The sequence below is a fragment of the Varroa jacobsoni genome, unplaced genomic scaffold, assembly GCF_002532875.2.
Source record: "Varroa jacobsoni isolate VJ856 unplaced genomic scaffold, vjacob_1.0 scaffold_120, whole genome shotgun sequence".
NCBI classification, from domain to species: domain Eukaryota; kingdom Metazoa; phylum Arthropoda; class Arachnida; order Mesostigmata; family Varroidae; genus Varroa; species Varroa jacobsoni.
Genome location: NW_019213022.1, coordinates 96,558 through 115,740, shown reverse-complemented (window position 1 = coordinate 115,740; position 19,183 = coordinate 96,558). Strand labels below are relative to the sequence as shown.

The 19,183-nt window shown below is 39.8% G+C and overlaps 3 protein-coding genes across 10 annotated transcripts in view; 2 read left to right on the top strand and 1 right to left on the bottom strand.

Annotated features, from left to right (window-relative positions):
• The window catches only part of LOC111266904 (eukaryotic translation initiation factor 4E), a 5,287-nt gene extending 1,214 nt beyond the window's left edge, over window positions 1-4,073 (top strand). Inside the window, exons 2-4 of the mRNA XM_022844752.2 lie at window positions 1,772-2,078; window positions 2,287-2,466; window positions 3,103-4,073. Of these exons, the coding sequence (XP_022700487.1) occupies window positions 1,772-2,078; window positions 2,287-2,466; window positions 3,103-3,450 (835 nt within the window). The 3' untranslated portion in view covers window positions 3,451-4,073. The remainder of the gene's footprint in view (window positions 1-1,771; window positions 2,079-2,286; window positions 2,467-3,102) is intronic.
• Window positions 4,056-8,857, bottom strand: LOC111266912 (uncharacterized). 4 transcript variants are annotated; one of them, XM_022844789.2, is made up of 4 exons: window positions 8,768-8,857; window positions 7,293-7,449; window positions 5,438-5,595; window positions 4,056-4,934 (listed from the first exon to the last, which is right to left on the bottom strand). In XM_022844789.2, the coding sequence occupies exons 2-4, from the start codon at window positions 7,396-7,398 to the stop codon at window positions 4,281-4,283; spliced, it is 918 nt and encodes a 305-aa protein (XP_022700524.1). In that variant the 5' UTR covers window positions 7,399-7,449; window positions 8,768-8,857; the 3' UTR covers window positions 4,056-4,280. The 4 variants fall into 4 exon arrangements, with proteins under 4 accessions (XP_022700524.1, XP_022700504.1, XP_022700514.1 ...); XM_022844769.2 differs by lacking the exon at window positions 8,768-8,857 and adding an exon at window positions 7,889-7,992; XM_022844779.2 differs by lacking the exon at window positions 8,768-8,857 and adding an exon at window positions 7,697-7,847.
• Window positions 8,858-8,872: 15 nt separating this feature from the next.
• On the top strand, window positions 8,873-18,880 carry LOC111266946 (protein D2). Of its 5 annotated transcripts, none has more exons than XM_022844860.2 (4): window positions 8,873-9,010; window positions 12,210-12,312; window positions 17,204-17,462; window positions 17,656-18,880. In XM_022844860.2, exons 2-4 carry the CDS (start codon window positions 12,253-12,255, stop codon window positions 17,874-17,876), a joined length of 540 nt encoding a protein of 179 aa, XP_022700595.1. In that variant the 5' UTR covers window positions 8,873-9,010; window positions 12,210-12,252; the 3' UTR covers window positions 17,877-18,880. The 5 variants fall into 5 exon arrangements, with proteins under 5 accessions (XP_022700595.1, XP_022700612.1, XP_022700570.1 ...); XM_022844877.2 differs by lacking the exon at window positions 8,873-9,010 and adding an exon at window positions 9,310-9,328; XM_022844835.2 differs by lacking the exon at window positions 8,873-9,010 and adding an exon at window positions 9,661-9,987.
• The last annotated feature ends 303 nt before the right edge of the window (window positions 18,881-19,183 follow it).

Genomic DNA, 19,183 nt, shown 5'->3' with positions numbered 1-19,183 from the left:
GTTTGGTTATTCGAAATTAAAAGTTTCACCTAAAAAACTGCGGTTTGGCCGAATTGTGGCAGCAAATTATCAGTCATTTATGTAATGATAGTGACTCTGTACGGGCTTAGTCCACACTCAATTTACTCTCTCGCCAAAAGGAAAATTTTTGGCCGGTTATTAAGGAGGTCGTCCGGTCAGTTTTTCAGGTTCTAATTGCTCTCAAATATATTGTTACGACTTTTATTAACCGGTAAAAAGTCGTCGGGACTAAATTGGATAATATAGCGCGTACAAAAAAACCTTACAAAATAAGTCCTGCAAGGCGGCTTTAACAACCGTTGCCATATGTGGTCTGGCATTATATTGGAAAAGAATAACTTAGCTGTAATCGTACTGTCAATTCTGTTGGATAGTCTTATTAATTTGGTGCAGCTGGACTATATACAAATCTTTATTTTTCCTCTTATTTTTCCGAGTCAGTTCGCTGTGCATCGGACCTTTCCAGTTCCATCAGTCGTAAGTCATGGTCTCCTTCAGGTGGGGATTTAGTTTGCCTTCGGCTTGAATCTGTGTCCTAGACCTTTTAATATTTCTGCTTCATCTTAGGCTAAAAACATTACTTCTCGTTATCCATAACAGTTGTTTCTAACCATATCCAGGAAACGCACAATATGTTGAGAAATATTAAACATCGATGTTTCTTTGTACTTTTCACCTGGTTTATAAAATACCCGAATTCCTATTTTGCTACAAATCCACCGAGCGAGAATGGCTGATAACAATCGCATAATCGGTAGTTTATCTTCGCAGCCAATCTAAGAATTATTTATCGGCCGCCTTGTTTTAATAGTGCCTTTACCTATTCTCTACATATAAAAGACTCCACGTAGTCTACCGAAGCGAAGTGCACTGTACAGGCCTAAAGTGCTATTTCTGAACTAACCATATTACCTTTCAGTAGTCAAATGTGAGGTCCAGACGATGGCTGCTTAAGTAGCTTTTTGACATTAGTTAAAGGAGAAATAAACCGTTAATAACTTTTTCTCACGTGTTAAGTCTATCTTTGGAGATTAAATAACAAGTCCGGCTATCACAAAACGAATATGTACCATAAAGAAAGCGTTTTCGAATGCTATGTACAAACAAGAAATAACTGAGAGGTAAAAACGAGAATAAGTATATAACATAATAAACTCATTACATTTTGACTAACCTAATACAAGATAGGTTTTAATTTTCCTACTCCTAAAACGAACGAACGAATTATGCGTAGCTATAATTTAGTCTTCTATTATAATCTTGACTTATTACAAATGAGATATAGTGTAGTAAGAAATAAGATACTAATGCACATAGAAAATATAAAATAACGATTGATACACCAATATTGTCTGCATACCTAACAAACCAACATTGCCAGCCAAAGTTGTTGAAAATAAAAGAAACGCAGAAAACATCTCTTTGACAATCACAATAGCAATGACTCGTACATATAGTTAGCTTAATATATTTGATGTGTATATATTCTCTTTTTGATGTCGATCAACACTTGGAACGATAGCTGAATATACATTTCTTCTGTTATACGACTGGAAAAGCATACTTTTTTTTGGTTCTGGCTAAGAAAATATTACACCTATATAATATTGATCCTTGAGATACGTTCGTTATTGGCCAATAGAGTTGGAATTAATAGACGATGATCATAGTGAAAATAGTAATCAAAAGTTGTCCGTGAAAATATCCAATGTTATACTTAACTGAAGTCATAATAAGTCAATTTTTTCAGACCCGATCTGGAGTATATTACCGATGATGATGTCGTCGTACCTAGTTCACCTCCGCCCATCAAGCACCATCACGATGGATCGGGTGATTCGATCCTCCAAAACCGATTCATTATCAAGGAAGCAATTGTTCCACCACGATATAATAATGAAGTCGCGACTGGTATATCTGTGTCGTTCAAGGATATCTCCGAGAGTGGAAGAGATCAAACGACAGAGGCTGAAAAAACGTATTCCTTTAAGGAGTCAGCTTCAGAGGCGTGCACCAAGCATCCTTTACAAGATGTATGGGTCTTCTGGTACTATCAAGTAAGTAGCCTTATTTGGAATGTACCAGATGGAAAACCTATCTTCCATCTGGCACTTTTATTTTTGCTCTCGGTGTCCAGTACATACTTGAAAAACTAAATATGCTTTAGGATGCCGCACAGTTCAGTCTGCACTATTTCAGTGTTTTGCGTGATCGTCATATTAAAATTCCCATTTCTGATAATGTTGTCGCGTTTTCTGCTTGTAGGGAGACAAAAAGAAATCCTGGCAGGAAAACCTTCTCCGACTTTGGGAGTTTGACACCGTTGAGGATTTTTGGGCTATGTACAACCATACGATTCAACCGTCGAATCTCCAGCCTGGCCGTGATTTCAATCTTTTCAAAAAAGGCATCCGACCAGAATGGGAAGACGTCCATAATACTGGGGTTAGTTATTTGATGTTGTGAGACTCTGCCAATATTTTATTCATACGAAGTGTTATTTTTGCGTATTGGCGAAGAATGGATTTGTGACTTGTAGCAACATTAGTCTTGCATATGTGTATCGGATGCGAAAGTGAGGAATGTTTTTTTGTGACTGGGCAGACAAGACCAATTTAGCATTATCGAAATATCAATATGACTATATATATATGATCTGCAAACTGAGACATCGAAATGCAATTTTATGTTCATTCTAGGTTACAATATTATTTTTGGCATCAAAAATAATACTGATCACGTGTGTCACTTTAAAATTCAATATCTTTAGTTTGTTACAAGTGTACCTTGTCAAGCGTTTTTGCTTGGACATAAAAATTTTTTAAGGAGGACGGTGTCAGCAAAATAAGTTTGCCACAATGGGACCCCATTTATATATATATATATATATTACTAGTCAAAACTACTTAACAACGTATATGCATGTCCTTGGTAAGAATTCCTTTACAGGATCTGACTCTTGCCACAAGGCATCTACGTTTGGCTCAACTTATGCCATGATGATAATAGTAATTATCCTTAATGATAATTAAGAGTAATTTTATTGTAATAATAATCTGTTTAGCCTTCTTGTACTTTTAGGGCGGCATGTGGTCGATAACGCTACGTGAGCGTCGTACACGTTCACCAGAAATGGACGCAGTATGGACCGAGGTTGCTATGTTGCTTATAGGAGATCAGTTCGACAATCTTGCTCCATCTGTCAATGGGGCTACTTACTCCGCACGTAAAAATCAGGACCGAGTTTCGCTCTGGGTGAAAGCCGATTTCGACCGTCATCGCGATGAAATTCGGGCGATCGGTGAACGTCTTCGGAAAGCGGTACAGTTTGCTGGAAATAATTTTGTGCTTGAGTACGCGACTAGCGACGATTGGAAATATAAGGCTGGCCCCACAGTCAACGCTCGAATTATACTTCACTTGCAGTAGTAAAGGGCGGGTGGTACTAGCCAGCTATGAAGCTAACTTCCACTCAATTCCAGTCCGGAGTACCGATGCAATGTTTTTCTACAACTACGGAGGAAGAGTGTTAAGTTGCTCAATGTAGTGAAATCGCGGATTATGCACGGAATGTTCATGTTGTACACAAAGCATTTCGTACTTGGCGAGCAGAAGACATTGTCCTTCAATGAGAACAAAGTACAATTAGCAGGGCCGTTTTGTTCCATTAACGACGACCTAGAAAATTTCGAGCGATAACGACCACATAAGAATCTCTAGCCACTGTCGAGTATTATCCTACCCACCCTGTCCTAAACGCCACCAAGTAACCGAGGCGAATCAGTTTGTGCTTCGCATGCGCGCTTGTGTGTGTATGTGAGGAAAATACCAAATTCAAAGTTATTACAAAAGATAATTGTCTTTTGTAATAAAACAGATAGAACACGAGCAAGTGTTCTTGATACAGAACAAGGATGTCACTAATTTTCAACTCAAGCGTACTATTTATCTAAATATTAAATACAAACTGATTGACGTTATTAGATAAGTCAAACACTGTTGTACTTACATAATAAATTTCAGTAAACACAATGTTGTACTGGGATATATCATGTGCGTGTCCTTTTTTCGCTTTATTTCGTTTACGTCTTAGTAAGACATGACAGCTATTATATACAATAAACAGATGTCACACTTGACACACTTGTGACATTTTCCCGCCATTAGTTTGACTCAACCTCAACGATTAGTTCGTTATGTTCAAAAACTGTGAATCACTTGGCCAAAAGCTAGTATTTTGTTTCGCTACAAGAATTTCGCTACAGTCCTTGAGGCCCCATCTGGCCACCGATTCCTCCTATTCCAGCCATTCCACCCATTGGAGGTTGTTGACCCATCATGCCACCGGGTCCAGGTGGTCGCATACCCATCTGACCTGGAGCATTCCCCATTATGCCTGAACCTCCGTACTGATCATGGCCAATAGGAACGCCCTGTCCCATAGAATTTTGCTGGCTCATAGGTCCCATACCAGACATTTGGCCGCCACCTAAACCTCCCATTTGACCTTGCTGTCCCATTATAGTTCCTTGTTGATTCATGGGTCCACCCATTTGACCCTGGCTTGGTGACATTCCCATTTGGCTGCCCTGCATAGAACCGCCCAAAGGTCCACCTGGACTCTGTCCAATCTGTCCTATGCCGCTTCCGCCCATAGGACTCTGCATTCCACCCATTCCCTGAGGACCCTGCCCGCCTCCCATAGAACCTTGACTACCGCCCATCTGGCTTTGAGCTCCCATTGCCTGACCACCCATAGGGCCTTGCTGTTGTCCTTGCTGGCCACCAGCCATCTGCGGTGGCATTGGTGGATTGTGCTGCGCGTCTTGCTGCAGATGAGTCTGTCGAAGGCGCTCCAGCTCATTCATTCGCGACCGGGCATGTTCCAGACGATGTAATGCCATATGAAACACCTGTGAATAAAAAATGAAAACCGCGAAAATTATATCATATAAATACAATGTGATACACTGAGGTAAACGTCTTTCAACAGAAGTATAGCTAAATCTGTGTCTCCTCGCATCTTATAAAATATATGTGCAATTATTAATACCACATTATTTAAACACTTATGCTTGTGCGTAGTATTTGAATTACAGTCATGCAGGCGGAAAGAATCAAGTGCTCCACTTATGCCAGATTGTAGATTCGATTGCATCCAGTTGCTTTTTATGGCAAGGATGAAAGTCGCTAATTAGGAAAATCGCCGAATGCGCTCACTGACTGGCGAGAAACACGGTCAAAGCCAATCGCCTTAAGGTTTTGTCATATAGGTAGGGCTCAAGGTTATTATTAATAAGAATACATATGTAAATGGTTTTCTTCACTCATCGTGAGGCAAAATAAGGCAATTGATGCTTTACCGGGATTTTATAAAATCAGTGTATGGACATCAATATCACTAATTCTATTTTACCTTTTGAGCGGCGTAACTGCTGCCTTCGTGAGGTTGAACCGTTGAGACCTGAGTAAGATAGATGATGTGCTTCGACAGACCATTTTCGACTCCTTGAAGTGTTTTGATGAAATTTGACGCATTTGACTCTACTTGTTTCATTGACGGCTTCTCTTTGCCTACAAGAAATCGGCCAGCATAAACAACGAAAAACTACGGTCAACATTAACATAACACAATTAATCCGAATCGACAATTTATATTGGGAACAAAGTGCATATAAAAATGTTCTTTGCAAATCATTATGTGCAGAAATAATTTTTTAAGCGTTTCTTTTATAACATATACTAGTCCACATATTAGGATCAAAGAAAATTGGTTTCTAATTCTGATCAGCAGGATTCAGAACAGCAACTTAGAAAAAAACACAGGTTTTTATATTAACACATATATTGTACATAGTGTTCTTAGAAAGTACAAAAGGTGCCACTCAATCAACGTATTAATCAATGTGATCCTTAGACCCTCCAAAAAAATTTTATCTTTAGTGAGACGCAGAAATACCAAATTGCTACAATACTTGTGATAACACTAAATTATAAACATATAAATGTCTCGGACAATTCTCTGTTCATAAAAAAAACACACTGATTGACGATCACACGGTTTTGAAATGATAACATACAGTAAGTATAAAGAATCAATTCCGAAGTTTTATAATACGGGAATCAACGATAGGGGCAAGCTGTAGCAGGATTAATGTTTTAGAATCTTATAACGTAAGCTAATGATTGATAAAATACTTTTCAGTAACCGGTTATTGTTTAATAACCCATTACATGAAATTGCTGGCTAATATTATATTTTAAAACATATTTATACTCGAGAATAGATAAACAAGCGCAATTCAAAAACAGAAAAAATATGTGACGCTGACCCTAACTAATCACATTGTCGGACGAATAATGCGTTTTCCTACTAAAATAAGGGATACGTGGTGGTCTACGTCCGAATCCGAACGTAAACACACTTCATGATGGCAAAGGCCAGCCGTCTGAGAGAATGCCTAAGGTCAAGTATCGGACGCAAAACGTGAAAAACAAATCACAACAAAGTCATTTACTCTGATAAGCATTAGTACAGAAAATATTATAAGTGTGTCTCATAGTTTGGTAAGCAAACAAATAGACATGTCTCATGTATGCTTGCTATAATGTGAGCAGTCAATTTTTAATATAAGCATTGACATTCATTAATAATAATAAAAATCAGCTTACACGTTGGTTATCATTACACATGGCTTCGTCAGCGTCCAGCAACATTCAATGAGAGGTACTAACCAGCACTGGCTAAAGAGAACATACGTTTTTCTATAAGGACCTTGAAACTGCCTTTATTCCTGTCCTCTCCCTGGATTCGAATATTTAACCGGTGCGATAAAAAAAATTATATACTAAAATATCGCATACGAATTCGACATCATTAATTTACAATAACATTCTACCACTTAACACGTATGCGCGTAATGCCTACGTGATTTTTTTCCCTTACTAAGTATTACATATATGTAAATATTGCCTTTTCTATATTCCACTCAATGAGCTTAACTAATGGAATAAAGTAGCTAAAAGCGAAAACGTTTAATTTAGAGACTTCTGTCGCAACCAGCACGTTTATCTTCTCCTAAATGGCTCACCGAAACATGATGGTCGTGTTCGTCATTTATTTGGTACCAGTGTTCGCTAAAAATAAACAATCTTCACTTAAGGTCGTCTACATACACACGCGCGGGAGGAACTCAACTGAAGACTAAAAGAAAATGCCCTCAGTACGGAAGCCAACTGTCAGACTGGTGCATTGTTGTAACATTACGAACCGAGTTCTACGAGTGCGAGTCCAGCCGATTGCAGAGCCCCAGCCACCTCCTTTTCGATGTCGTCCAGCTCCTTGAGCTTGATTTTCAGGTTCTGTGACGAATTCATCTTGCCTGCTGGCTGAGGAGCTGAGGTGGCTGTGGCGTCCCCCAAGGGGACCTGTAACCATGACAAACAACACAAAACAAATCGCACCGCGATAAGTCAATATTATCCGTGGCGCAAAAACGCACCACTGCACGCGCAATACCATCAGGTACGTTAGTTCTAGTCAAGTAAAAGGCGTGTCTTTGTCTCTGCCTCTATACGAATAAGATTCTTCGTATCTCCATATAAGAACTTTGCTTCTTATATGAACACGATAACAAACACCTAACACATGATTGCAGAATAACCCACTTAATACCTCTTGTTTAGACAGAAATTATTAGGCGAATACAATAGACATTTCGAAAGTGCGTCAAAATCCGTCTATCTCCATCATCTCTAGACGGTGATCTCGGACTATAAGCTAGCCCACTTCAGTGCTTCCACCACAACAGTATTCCTCTTTGTTGGCAAACAAAAATAGGGGGGAAAAGAACGCAAAATGCCTTACAGTCGTGTTTTCCTTTTTCTTCCGCGTCTTGTCGGTCTGCCGGGACTCCGGAATAATTATTGTTTACTACTACGGTGATGCGACTGAGCACTGGAGGAGGGCCGACTTTCGCTACCATCAGCAGCAGCCGCACAACAAAGAGAGGGCAACACACAGACGAGACTTAGGGCGGGCACGCCGCCAACAGCGGCGGGCTTCTCCAAACGATAGCGTAGCCGAGAATGAAAACGTACCATATACGCGCTAGCAAAGAAATACGGAATTGAACGAGCATTGGCTAGCACGTACCGCCAAAAGATGAACGAACATTTTCTGCATGTCCGTTTAAATAATGATAACAATCTCCACTTACTTGTATTGTGTCATAACTCTTGTCGTCATCACCAGTGTTAAGCGGTTTCTTGTATGTGACTCTATCTATTAATGAACCGACAATCTACGCGGAAAAGACGCGTTTGATTTATTTTATATGCAGATATTTGTCCTCAGTGCCCACCAGCATACGTACTAGCATTGTGGAAATGTTTATAGTAGCATACGTAGTGCCAACACATACCCGAACAGGGTCAGACAAAGCCTTGGCATAATTCAAACCGCTAGTTGAAAACTAACTCCCTTCATATGTACATAAATTCTGTGTACTCCATGTCGTTGGCGGGACTCCAAGCAGCAGCGGCTTCCCCAACCCGTAGTCTCCAGCCAGAAACCGCCAATTGTATTTAACACAGTTCCCTGAGCGAGATCGGCATCAAAATGGCGTCCTCGTTGTACTTCTTTATCAGCTATGCCAGCTCTGCTGGCCAGCATATCTTCTGCTAAAGCAGCAAAGCAACTAAATGCTTGCTGTGATCCAAATGCTTAGAGAGGATTGCCCCTTACCTATCCACCCCTTTCTTCTCTCGTTGCCTGAGTTTGTTCTACCTCTTCTTAAGCCGGCAACCTTACTAGCAGTCGCTCGCGGCATAAGAGCGGCCAGTGTTACATGAACGGATAGAGCGGCGAATGCTTCACACATGTGCTACCCCTTAAACACTGCAAACGTTCACAGACTTCATTGAGTAATACGGCTGTCAGCTGTATCGCTCCGACTCGGTCATTACGGCCAGTGTGAGCGTATATCAGGTAAGTCTCTATGGAGAACGTGCGTCGTGACAGAATCACCATACACACCCGCAGTGTGAATACACACAGAAATACGCTGACGCAGACACTGTAGAGTTGATTCAGTAGAGGTAATTACGGGCGCATACGCACACAGCAGCTTGTACGTACGGAAAACAGAAAGAGGGCCGTGTCGCCAGACAACGTTGTTGGACGATTGCGTGCGTCGCGGCGACGTAACATCACCAACAGCAGTCTACCGAATAAACTGCGGTAGACGGTGAGCCACTGTGCGCGTCGGACGCAGAGCGGCAGCTACGACACCGAACAGCGCCCATAGTCAGTGAGCCGCTATACATATTACAAAGTGTGATGGGGTGAAACGATGAACGTTACTGTTCCTGCTCGTAGTACATTGAAACGAGGAAAGCTAACGTTTTAAGTAGCGTCTGTGTGCATTGACGTTGGGGTACAGTTATAGTTACCATTGTATGGTGTATATACACACGGATACACACACACGCGCACTGTAATTATTTCTCCTGGGTCGCCATGGTTTTTTTAGCAGTATTAGCCTTGCTATGTCTGTTGGTGCTTCCCGTGCCCGTTGGAAGCATTAAGCTTAGCATGAACAAGGTGAGCTTGTGATTGCTGCATTGCTACGGTTGACAGGGAGAATTGGGATTAGGTCTGGCCACCGACAACCCACCAGGCAGGCAGGCAGGCAGGCAAGCAATCAACGAGTGTGTGAGCGGTTGAACCCGTCTGCGTCAGCTAACAACAACGGTAGCGACAACAGCAAAAGCGACCGCGTCCCGTCAGTACATCTCTCCGTGTTTGTGTGTTAGCCCGGGTCGCGTCGGCATCTAGCTCTCTGTTTGCCAAAAACGTGTGTCAGCGTATCCTATCATAGCTCGCTGCAGCAGCGGCGTTAATGTCAGTGCGTTCTTCGGCATGGAACAGCAGCGACCCGACGACGGGGACAACATCGAGGAGTAGTCGGTGTCTATTACCGTAGAATACATACTTAGTGATTATTCTAGTTGTATCGGCCTCTAACTAACTGCTAGCTACTAGCTAGCTAGTCGTTAAGCTTTTGCTGGAGGGTTTTTCTTCTTTCGTGTTATATGTTACACTTCTAATTGCTGCCGCTTGTTGTTTGCTTAAAATAAAATTCTCAAAGTGATAGTAGCAGCCGGAAGCACAAAGTGGAGCTCATACTAGGAGCACGTCATAGTTGCGTTGCGGACGGAGCGGTGATTGAATTATTGGCGAGAAACTAAACAAACAGCGGAGTACGCCAGCTCAGCATCAGCAATAAATAACTACTTATCGTAGCTTCGACCTCTGATGAAGTTTAACTAACTTCAGCCAATGCCTTAGCAGTAAACCATGCAGCTTTCAAAAGTAACCGTAATTGTTGCCGGGCCCTAATTATCAGACTAGTGGCTGTAGCGGCCGAGAGGGACAATCCTTGGCGTCGTCATCGGCCCTGCGTGAATGGAAGACCGGAAGTCGTTAATATTTTCAATTCAGAAAAAGAATTTCCTTGTAACGCTTCCTGTATTGCGGTTCTTAAAATTATTATCAGTGCAATAGTGCTACCGCTGCTGCAATTGCGATTAAGTACCTGCTATTGTGAATGACGTAGAAGTACATGTTCGTTAGTGAGAAATTGTTTGTTGTTCAATAAGGATTTTGTATTCGTTCGGGCTTTTGCTAAGCTCGTGTCTCTGCCTTCTTAGAAACTATAAATAATTCTGTTTCATGGCCTTTTTTGTTTCTAGTGTTAATCTATGCCCTCCAGTTGCTATGAAAAGTCTTAATGATTGTTAAATGTTTTTCAGTCAGTGTTCAATGTTCGAAACAATGGCTAGCGTTTAAAACAGTGGAAGATAATGAGTGTTCCTTTTGCAATGCGTTTGTATGCATATAAATTTTTGTAAAATGTTGATAGTTAATACACGAATCTAGCTTATTTATTGTTCCTAGCAGTCTAGAGCAGGATGTACTATGACTAGGTGATAAGTCGAATCGGACTGCACTTTAGAAACACGACACTTCCTAGTTTCCATAACCAGCTAAATAGGTTACACAGTAACGAGTGAATGGTAGATGTAGAAATCCTAGTCGTCGTGGTCACTAACTCTGCTGACCAGTATCCTTACCGATAACTGGCTGTGAATATTGCACAGTTTTATATCAGTCACACATCTTAGCTAAATATAAAACACTTGTTATTATTACTGATAGTAATATCGAAACGTGAACATAAGATTCCAGCCACTAATAGATTTTCTTTACGGGCGGCACAAATGCTAGATCTACCCCTCTATTATGAACGATTGATTGATATTTGCGTAAGTTTCTTCTACTGTCGGCGTGACGAACGTGACCTGCAAGTGTTTGAATGGCAATCCATGATATAATTGATAGTCAATTGAATTATAACAGTCGCTCATCTATAACACCTTTTATCCTATTATTACTCTTTTATCCATAACTCCTTTTTCTGCGAAGACTTCTACAGAGGTCGTCACATCGTGCTGATCTATTCACTCCCCATTTTTTTCTGCGATAAAAAACGGTCGAAAAATGCTTTCTACAAGATAATGACTTAAGCTAGGTACTGTTCTAATTCTAAAGCTTATGAAAGTTTATCGTGTCCTCATCGTTACTGTTGTACTCTATCAACATGCTAAAAAATAGTAAGATAGAACACGTTACAAGAGTACCCTTTATTTATTTCCAATTGACAGATGACTTTTTTCTGTAACCTTGCGGTACTGGTATAATATTTCTTTGTGTCGTGCAATACAAATGCAAATCAGTAAGCGTCATATCTATAGAACACACACACACGTATATATATATACGTGTGTGTGTGTTCTGATTAAGGGAGGGTATTCGTGAGAAAAGCAGTCCTCCAGCTCCATAGATGCTAGTCTGGTAAGCGGTCAAGCGGACAGTCATCTGAAGTTGTTGGTCGGCTTCTGGCAACTTGTTGGTATCGGCGCTCCGTCAGTGAGCCAAAGCAACAGACGATTGGTTACTGACGACGTTCTTTCTATTGATTCTTTGGGCGCTGTATGTGTATCGAGGCATCGAGAAGCAGCCCTAGTGACAAAAGAACGCTTTTTCGTTTCGATATCACCAGAATGCTGGCCAATATGGGCCCCATTTATCTGTTTCTAATTATCTGGGTGTGTGTACCTTTCAGTTTGCTAGAGAGCGTTCGCAGTGATTCTGGCTTGAAGATCGCGATGGATGAACATAAAGTAGTGCCGGATGTTGTCGATAGTGTCCCCGAAAACATTGTTGAGGTAAGTGCTATTTAGCAAACGAGCTAAGGCGTCGATGACTGGCAACAGTGGGTGACAGTGTAATTGATAATCTGTAGTTCCGCAATGACATTACAGAGGCCAACTAATAGAAATTTACCATAAGATCGATGATGGTAATGACGTGTGAAAAACCGCTTTCGCGGTTATTCGTATTTTGTAATCTGTAGTTTACAAATCGTAGCCTGTAGTTTTTAGAACTCTCGAACTCCGAAGTTTGTCCTGCGTCCCGAGAGCTATACAAGCGAGCCCAAGTTCTAACAGAAGTTTTGTTTAAAGAGATATTTATCTAAAAAAAATAATTTGTCTGTTCACAGCGCTGTATCCGAAGGACTGTAAGAGGCGGTACCTAAATCTTTAGTAGAAAATCAATTTCTGAGCCACATTAGACTGTCAAGGTACCGAATTGCCAAACTGGTCTTGCACTGCATACCTGAAACTGGCGATGGATAAATAAAACAATGTTGGATATATTGAAGAACAAGTTCCATTTGCAGTTTACACGCAAGTTATTAATGACTACACATGGTTTTTAATTCATAACATTGAAATAGCCACTGTGTCTTTCAAACGCGACGTGCGGTAATGCGCAAAAGGACCTTAACCGATTCCTTTGATTTTCATCTTAAGACAATATTTCACGATTTGCTAGTCTAGCCAGCAATTTCCATACTAATCGTCTTGGACGAACGGAGTATGTAGAGTTAATCATAAAGAATTCGATTTTATAAACACGTTGTTTATATGCTCAGAATTTCTAACGCCGCAGCACAGTCGATTGTGCTAGTGGATTGGCGAAGTCAAAATGGTAAGTTCGAATATTTCCTTTCGCAGTTTGCGACAATATACTGTATAGGTGTATGTATATATATATTTTGCAAATATCCTATCTGAGTGAGATTAGTGATTTTTAGCTGGAAGCACGTTTCGAAGAATATGTTAGGTTGTCCAAAGTCAATTAGCGGTTAAAACATTTGAGTGATTTTGAAAGTGTTTAAAGTAAAACGCGACCTTTCATTAGATACTAAGTACACCTTTTTTCATTACTTACACATTGACGCTAGCGCTCTGGGAGCTTCCTACTGGCTGCGTGTTTGTCGTGTGTATGATGCGTGGACAACTTGTTTGAGAGAATCAATAGAAATATACACAACATCACTTACCGGTTCCTTTAAGGTATGGACCCAACCAAATTCGCGCGCATATAAGTTCAAAGAATCTAAAGACTCAAGCCATCGTTCAATTCTGTTTCCCTCGATTCAAGCCTTTAAAAAAAATAAAAAATTGAAGCAAAAAAGCGTGAAATGATGTGTTCCCCTCCGTATGATGAAAATTTAGAAAAAAGACATGACTGAAGCGTGGGGTCGTACGTTGTTAAGTCTTCGATTCACATTTCGTGCTGTCAATCTTCATACGCACACCCATAAGGTTCTTCGGGAATTCGAAATAATTTGCAGTATTCGCTCTTTACTTTTTGGGTAATCTTCCATATATATACTACGAAGACGAGCAGTAGCCTGAGCCCAAATCTATTTGCTAACATCGAAGTAGCATTCTCTCCTGACGCCTTTTGATCGATTTCATAATAGGTACCTCGATGAAGCCCATATTAAGCCAACACACTGTTCACTGAAAAGACTGCGTAATCACGACGACTCCCTTTTCTATTTGAGATCATAAATGTAGTTATTCCCTCCATGGTCTTCAGCTTACAAAGTCTTTCAAAATTTTCGGCTTGTTAAATAGCTCTAAACAAAACCAATAAGCATTATAGTAGTAACTAGGTTTGTGTATTAAGAAACACGTGAAATAACAAAAAAAAACTCATTAAATTTTCTGTGCGTCGTGGGTCAGATACCTATGCCGACCAATATTTTTTATCGATTCAAAGAATGCCAACTATAGTGACCCTTTCCACTCTATGCATGTCCTTCCGGATACGTGCGGCCTTGAATCGACTGATCGGTGCGCTTCAAAGTAGCATTTTTCGGAAAATTCGGAAACTTGTGATTTAACTTTGCCAGTAATAATTTGATTGTTAGAATATCGCGCAAAGAGGGAAAACTGTGTCGATGTGTGCTTATATAGCTTTCTTTTCAAAATTAATTAAACAAATATATTTGTTAGTGGTAATCATAATATAGAGTAATAGAAGTCATTGTAAACAGAAAAACATATTTGCTTTACACAAGTATTTTGTTATCTGAGCATGTTGGCGACTAAAAAGGCGCACAAACTTCCACAGAGGTTTGGATTGAATAAGAGTAAGCAGTGATAAACTGTATTATTGCTCATTGGTCTCATTGTTAACCATTAAGGTCAACACACTTGGGTTTCCTGCGTCGCTTCGTGCTTTGGTAATGGCGATGCACTGTAGTAGCAGCACTTCCACCTATTACGGAGAAGCGCTGTAGTTAGTGCATCAGTTCGTTATTATCTAGAAGCCCAACTGTAAACACTCGGTATCGAGTTAGTATTTATAAAAAGGAAACTTCTCCAAGATGCAGTGAACATGCTCTCTGGGTTTTCTTCTGGGCTGGACTGAGCAGTACTCTTATTACAATCGATGATGCAATCGGATCTCAGAACGACGTATAGTACACGTTTAAAAATTACCGGTTAAAAATGGCGCGAATAACCACAATGCGTTATGATTATGGCGGCCTATATGGGTTACTAGTAGAAACTTGAATATCACGCTATGATCATCGATAATGCAGCATGGTGGAGGCTATATCTAACAAATGGTGGTAGCCAAAGCTGTAGCAATAGCTTAAGATGTGCAAAAACAAACTGAAAAATGCTTCAAGCATTTTGCTACGTGTTGGATTATTGTCATTGTTGTAACTGTTCTCCCTTAGTTAGGCACCCTGTATTTTCCTGCTTCGTTTAAAAGATTTTTCTCGTTGTATATAATTTATATTATCCAGTCTACTGGCAGTGTTTCCTTGTATTTGAACTCTGTTCTTTAACCTTATCCACTAACATAAACTCTATGAACTAAAAAATCGGCAGGAATATATGTAAAACACTTAGTATATATAAGACATTTAACCGTCTGAATCACCACAGTGATTCTTTAGAATCATTGTAGCAGAAAATAACAAAGCTCAAAAGCTCCGAAACAGTTTGATATATATCTTTAGAACGGAGTAGAACTATCGAAAATCAAAATAAGTGATGTTCGAGTCAAATCTAAATAGAACAAAAATACAGCGGTTTATAAAAAGACTCGGAAGGCAAGTAAACTGACCAAACGATCTCTTGGTTTTGCTGACTGAGTATTATACGGTTGTTCGGGGCAAATTAGATGCTGAGAAAGATATTGCAAAATATCTAAAGGATCTTCAAGATAAACTAGTACGCATTATCCTTGTTATTCGACCGCAAAAATGTATTCTCTTTTTAGTGGCCAATTAACGTTCTATCTAATGCAGGATATGTAAATTACCTAACTATGTGAAAAAAGTTTTTACTACCATCAACGTTTGTGACAACAAGCTATTCTTGGCAACCTGAAACTTTTTTTCAGCATTCTTCACGAGAACTTGGGTTATTAAAACTGCAATTTCATCAACTTAAACGTTCGTATTGTACCTATTGAATTGATGCCACCTTTTTGAGCTTTTGGCCGTCTATACCATTTCATAGCATGGATGGAGGATCATTTAAGGAGCGCATGTTTAAAAACAAAGACATAGACAATGTGAATGCTTATTCAGATACCATTTCCGCTTCATGTTAACCATGTATAATATTTAAATGAGATCATAAATGCTATTGATGTAAAAGATATGCTTATACTGTTTATTTTGGGTTATTCAACTGAGCGATCAAACACCCAATCACAAAGCAGACCACAAACTCATTGCGCAGGTTTGATAAATAGTAAGATAACCTGGATCATTAGATTAAGGTCAACTAGTGCTTTGTGTGTCTTAGCACAACGATCTCTGCTTGGTCGCTGTGACGGCAAAGTCGAGAGCCGCAAGAGAGGAGTCGGCAGACATTTGTGTCTTGTACTTACTGCGTTAGGCAATAGTAGTACTTCGCGCTACCATAGTTACGACATTCAGTGCGATTTGCGCCACCAAGTACTGGCTGGCGTTTGTTAATACATTGTTTGTCATTCTTAGCCCTGTCAAAAAGAGTGGACTGTATGTCTCTAAATATATCGATGCTTCCCTACACTGGGTAATGGCACAAATGACACCAACCACGCGCCCACTAAGTGTCGTGGCTAGGTGCGACTGTGGCATCTCGTCGTGGCACTGGGGACCCTACTGGGTTGAGTCTAACCCTCAATCGTCGTTTTCTGCATATAATGTCACTTCTTGTAATAATGCGACAGACAGCTTAAAACGATTTAGATCAGATAAACGCTTTAGGAAAGATAAACGGTAGAGTAGTTCTAAATTTGAGCTGAGAGCCGGTGATGACGAAACTGACTTCAAGCAGAATTGTTTACAATTTAGGTTCCCCTAGCGGAACCAATATGAGGCTTGCGACTTGATTAATATATTTCATACTGTTTGATTTAATTTCCTTCTGATTTTGAATGTCACAAGCACCTTGAGTTCAATACAATGACCCACATATGCAATTATCATAGTGTATGTAAGAAGTATAAATACTGATGAACAAGGATATAACTGGAAAATTCCAAAAACGTTGAGTAATCAGCAGGTTTAATAATTCATTATTTATAGGAGGGATTAGTCCATAGGCTTGAACGAGACATTACAAAAAAATACATTAATTTAATCTTTAATGGCGATAGCGATAGTAACAATAATAATATTAACAGAGGTGTTGAGGTACCACGGCAACTTCTCCCTGAATATAAAGCTTGCTTCCTTAATTAACACTTCAGGTGAACTACTCTGAAGGACGCGTTAATCTTGGAAATGTGCTTACGCCTACCCAGGTCAAGGACATCCCCAGCGTCAACTATACCGCCGATAATGACTCTCTCTACACTCTCTGTATGACGGATCCCGATGCGCCTTCTCGACAGACACCCAAGTACCGCGAATGGCACCATTGGCTAGTGGGTAACATTCCAGGCCAGCAGATAAGCGAGGGTGAAACTCTTTCCGAATATGTGGGAGCCGGACCGCCCAAGGGAACTGGTTGGTACTATACATTTTTAGCTATTTTCGACTATTCGAACTCAGTAATGTGTTTCTGGTTAAATGTTCTTTAGCATTCATGACAATAAATTACTGCTAAGATGACGCGTTACCGTTTTAGTATAACGTACAAATCTTCATTTATTAAACGTAAAATTTTATCAATTTTTTTGCTACTGCTTTACTTCGACAGGCTTGCATCGATACGTGTTTCTTGTGTATAAGCAGCCCGAGGGCAGGATCAACTTCGATGAGAAGCGGCTAACTAATCGCAGCGGGGATAACCGAGGTGGATTCCATATTCGAGATTTTGCAAAGAAGTACAAACTAGGCGAACCCATCGCCGCCAACTTTTTCCAGGCTGAATACGACGACTATGTCCCAAAGTTATACGAGCAGCTCAGCGGCGATTAAGTGGAAGTGTATCTGCTTAAACGGCTCCCCATTTTTGGAAACTTGCCCTCCTTATCGTCGCTCATTCTGTAAAGCCTATATATCAAAGTTACATCAGAGGCGAAAATGATGAAGAGTCAAGTTAAAGTGATAAAAGGCAATCACAAAATCGGAGGAACGAAAATTATTGCTATATGCGATATGTCTCTAGGTACTCGATGTGACAGTTCAGAAACGACAAAAAAACAAAAACAAATATGCAATGCGAAAACAACGCCAACAACAACTGGCTTCAAAAACGTAGTTATGTCCTAACAACTACGAACATGAGCAGCTTTATATGAAACAGAAGGCATAAGTTAATATTCATTGATCTACTATTATATATAACATCTAGGCTAATTTTTGAGGACCGGGCTCGAGTCCCTATCAGTTATTTTTCAGTTATGGGAGAGCGATTGTTAATTTCCGTTTTCCTGCTCTCAAAAGATGAAACACCAATAAAGGGTTGTGTTGGTAAAGTGTTGGCACATCGTGAATGTCGACTAAGTCGTTGGCATTTCTGAGGAAAAAGAGCGTAAACATTTCGTATTGTTCATCATGTAAAAATGAAGAAAGAAAAATAGGAAAGACGAATAATGATTACTTCACTGGTCGGTGATAGCCTTCGTAGGTAGAACACCGATCATCGGGTCTCAAGTATCAAATAAGCATTCTATATGCAGCAAATTTTCGATGCACTGCATCCTCTCATCGTAAATTATGATAAAGCACGAACGTGGAAATGGTAGCATACGTAAAAAGATACGCAGAACAGGTTCTATATTGAATCTATTAATCATGTCGCACCTGAACAGTACCGCGTATATAAATGTCTTTTTTACAAACGTAAAACTTTTTCCTTCCTAAGTAGTATCTATTTATTAATACTATATCATATATAATTGACGGAGCGTTTTATCTGAAAGTCGTATTACCGTTTTTATTAATAAATGACATCACCAGATTTCCTTTGTCTTAGTCGACGCTTGCAGTTTTATTCTGTGTTACAATAGCGTCCATATACTCTTATCATACATTTAAAAAAAAATGATTCTACGGGTCTAATTAGCTTATATAAATTAAATTTCTGTTAAAAATATTCAAGCTAGGATTTTAAACCGAAAAAAAAATACGTGTCTTTAAAATCTAGTAACACCGATCACAGTGACAATTTTTGTTTCTGTGTGATCCATATCGGCATAAGCTTTGCGCGTTGCAGATCGCAGAAGAACATTAGACCTAAAAGAAAACTGAATTTTTTTTTTTATAATCGTCGATTCTGCCCG

Coding starts and splice junctions, on each gene's coding strand:
- LOC111266912 (XM_022844789.2), bottom strand. CDS start 7,398: ATGAATTCGTCACAGAACCTGAAAATCAAGCTCAAGGAGCTGGACGAC. Junction 5,596..7,292: donor ACTCGCACTCGTAGAACTCG/GTTCGTAATGTT, acceptor GATTTCTTGTAG/GCAAAGAGAAGCCGTCAATG. Junction 4,935..5,437: donor GCAGTTACGCCGCTCAAAAG/GTAAAATAGAAT, acceptor TTTTATTCACAG/GTGTTTCATATGGCATTACA.
- LOC111266946 (XM_022844816.2), top strand. CDS start 12,079: ATGTGTATCGAGGCATCGAGAAGCAGCCCTAGTGACAAAAGAACGCTT. Junction 12,313..17,203: donor TCCCCGAAAACATTGTTGAG/GTAAGTGCTATT, acceptor TTAACACTTCAG/GTGAACTACTCTGAAGGACG. Junction 17,463..17,655: donor CGGACCGCCCAAGGGAACTG/GTTGGTACTATA, acceptor TTACTTCGACAG/GCTTGCATCGATACGTGTTT.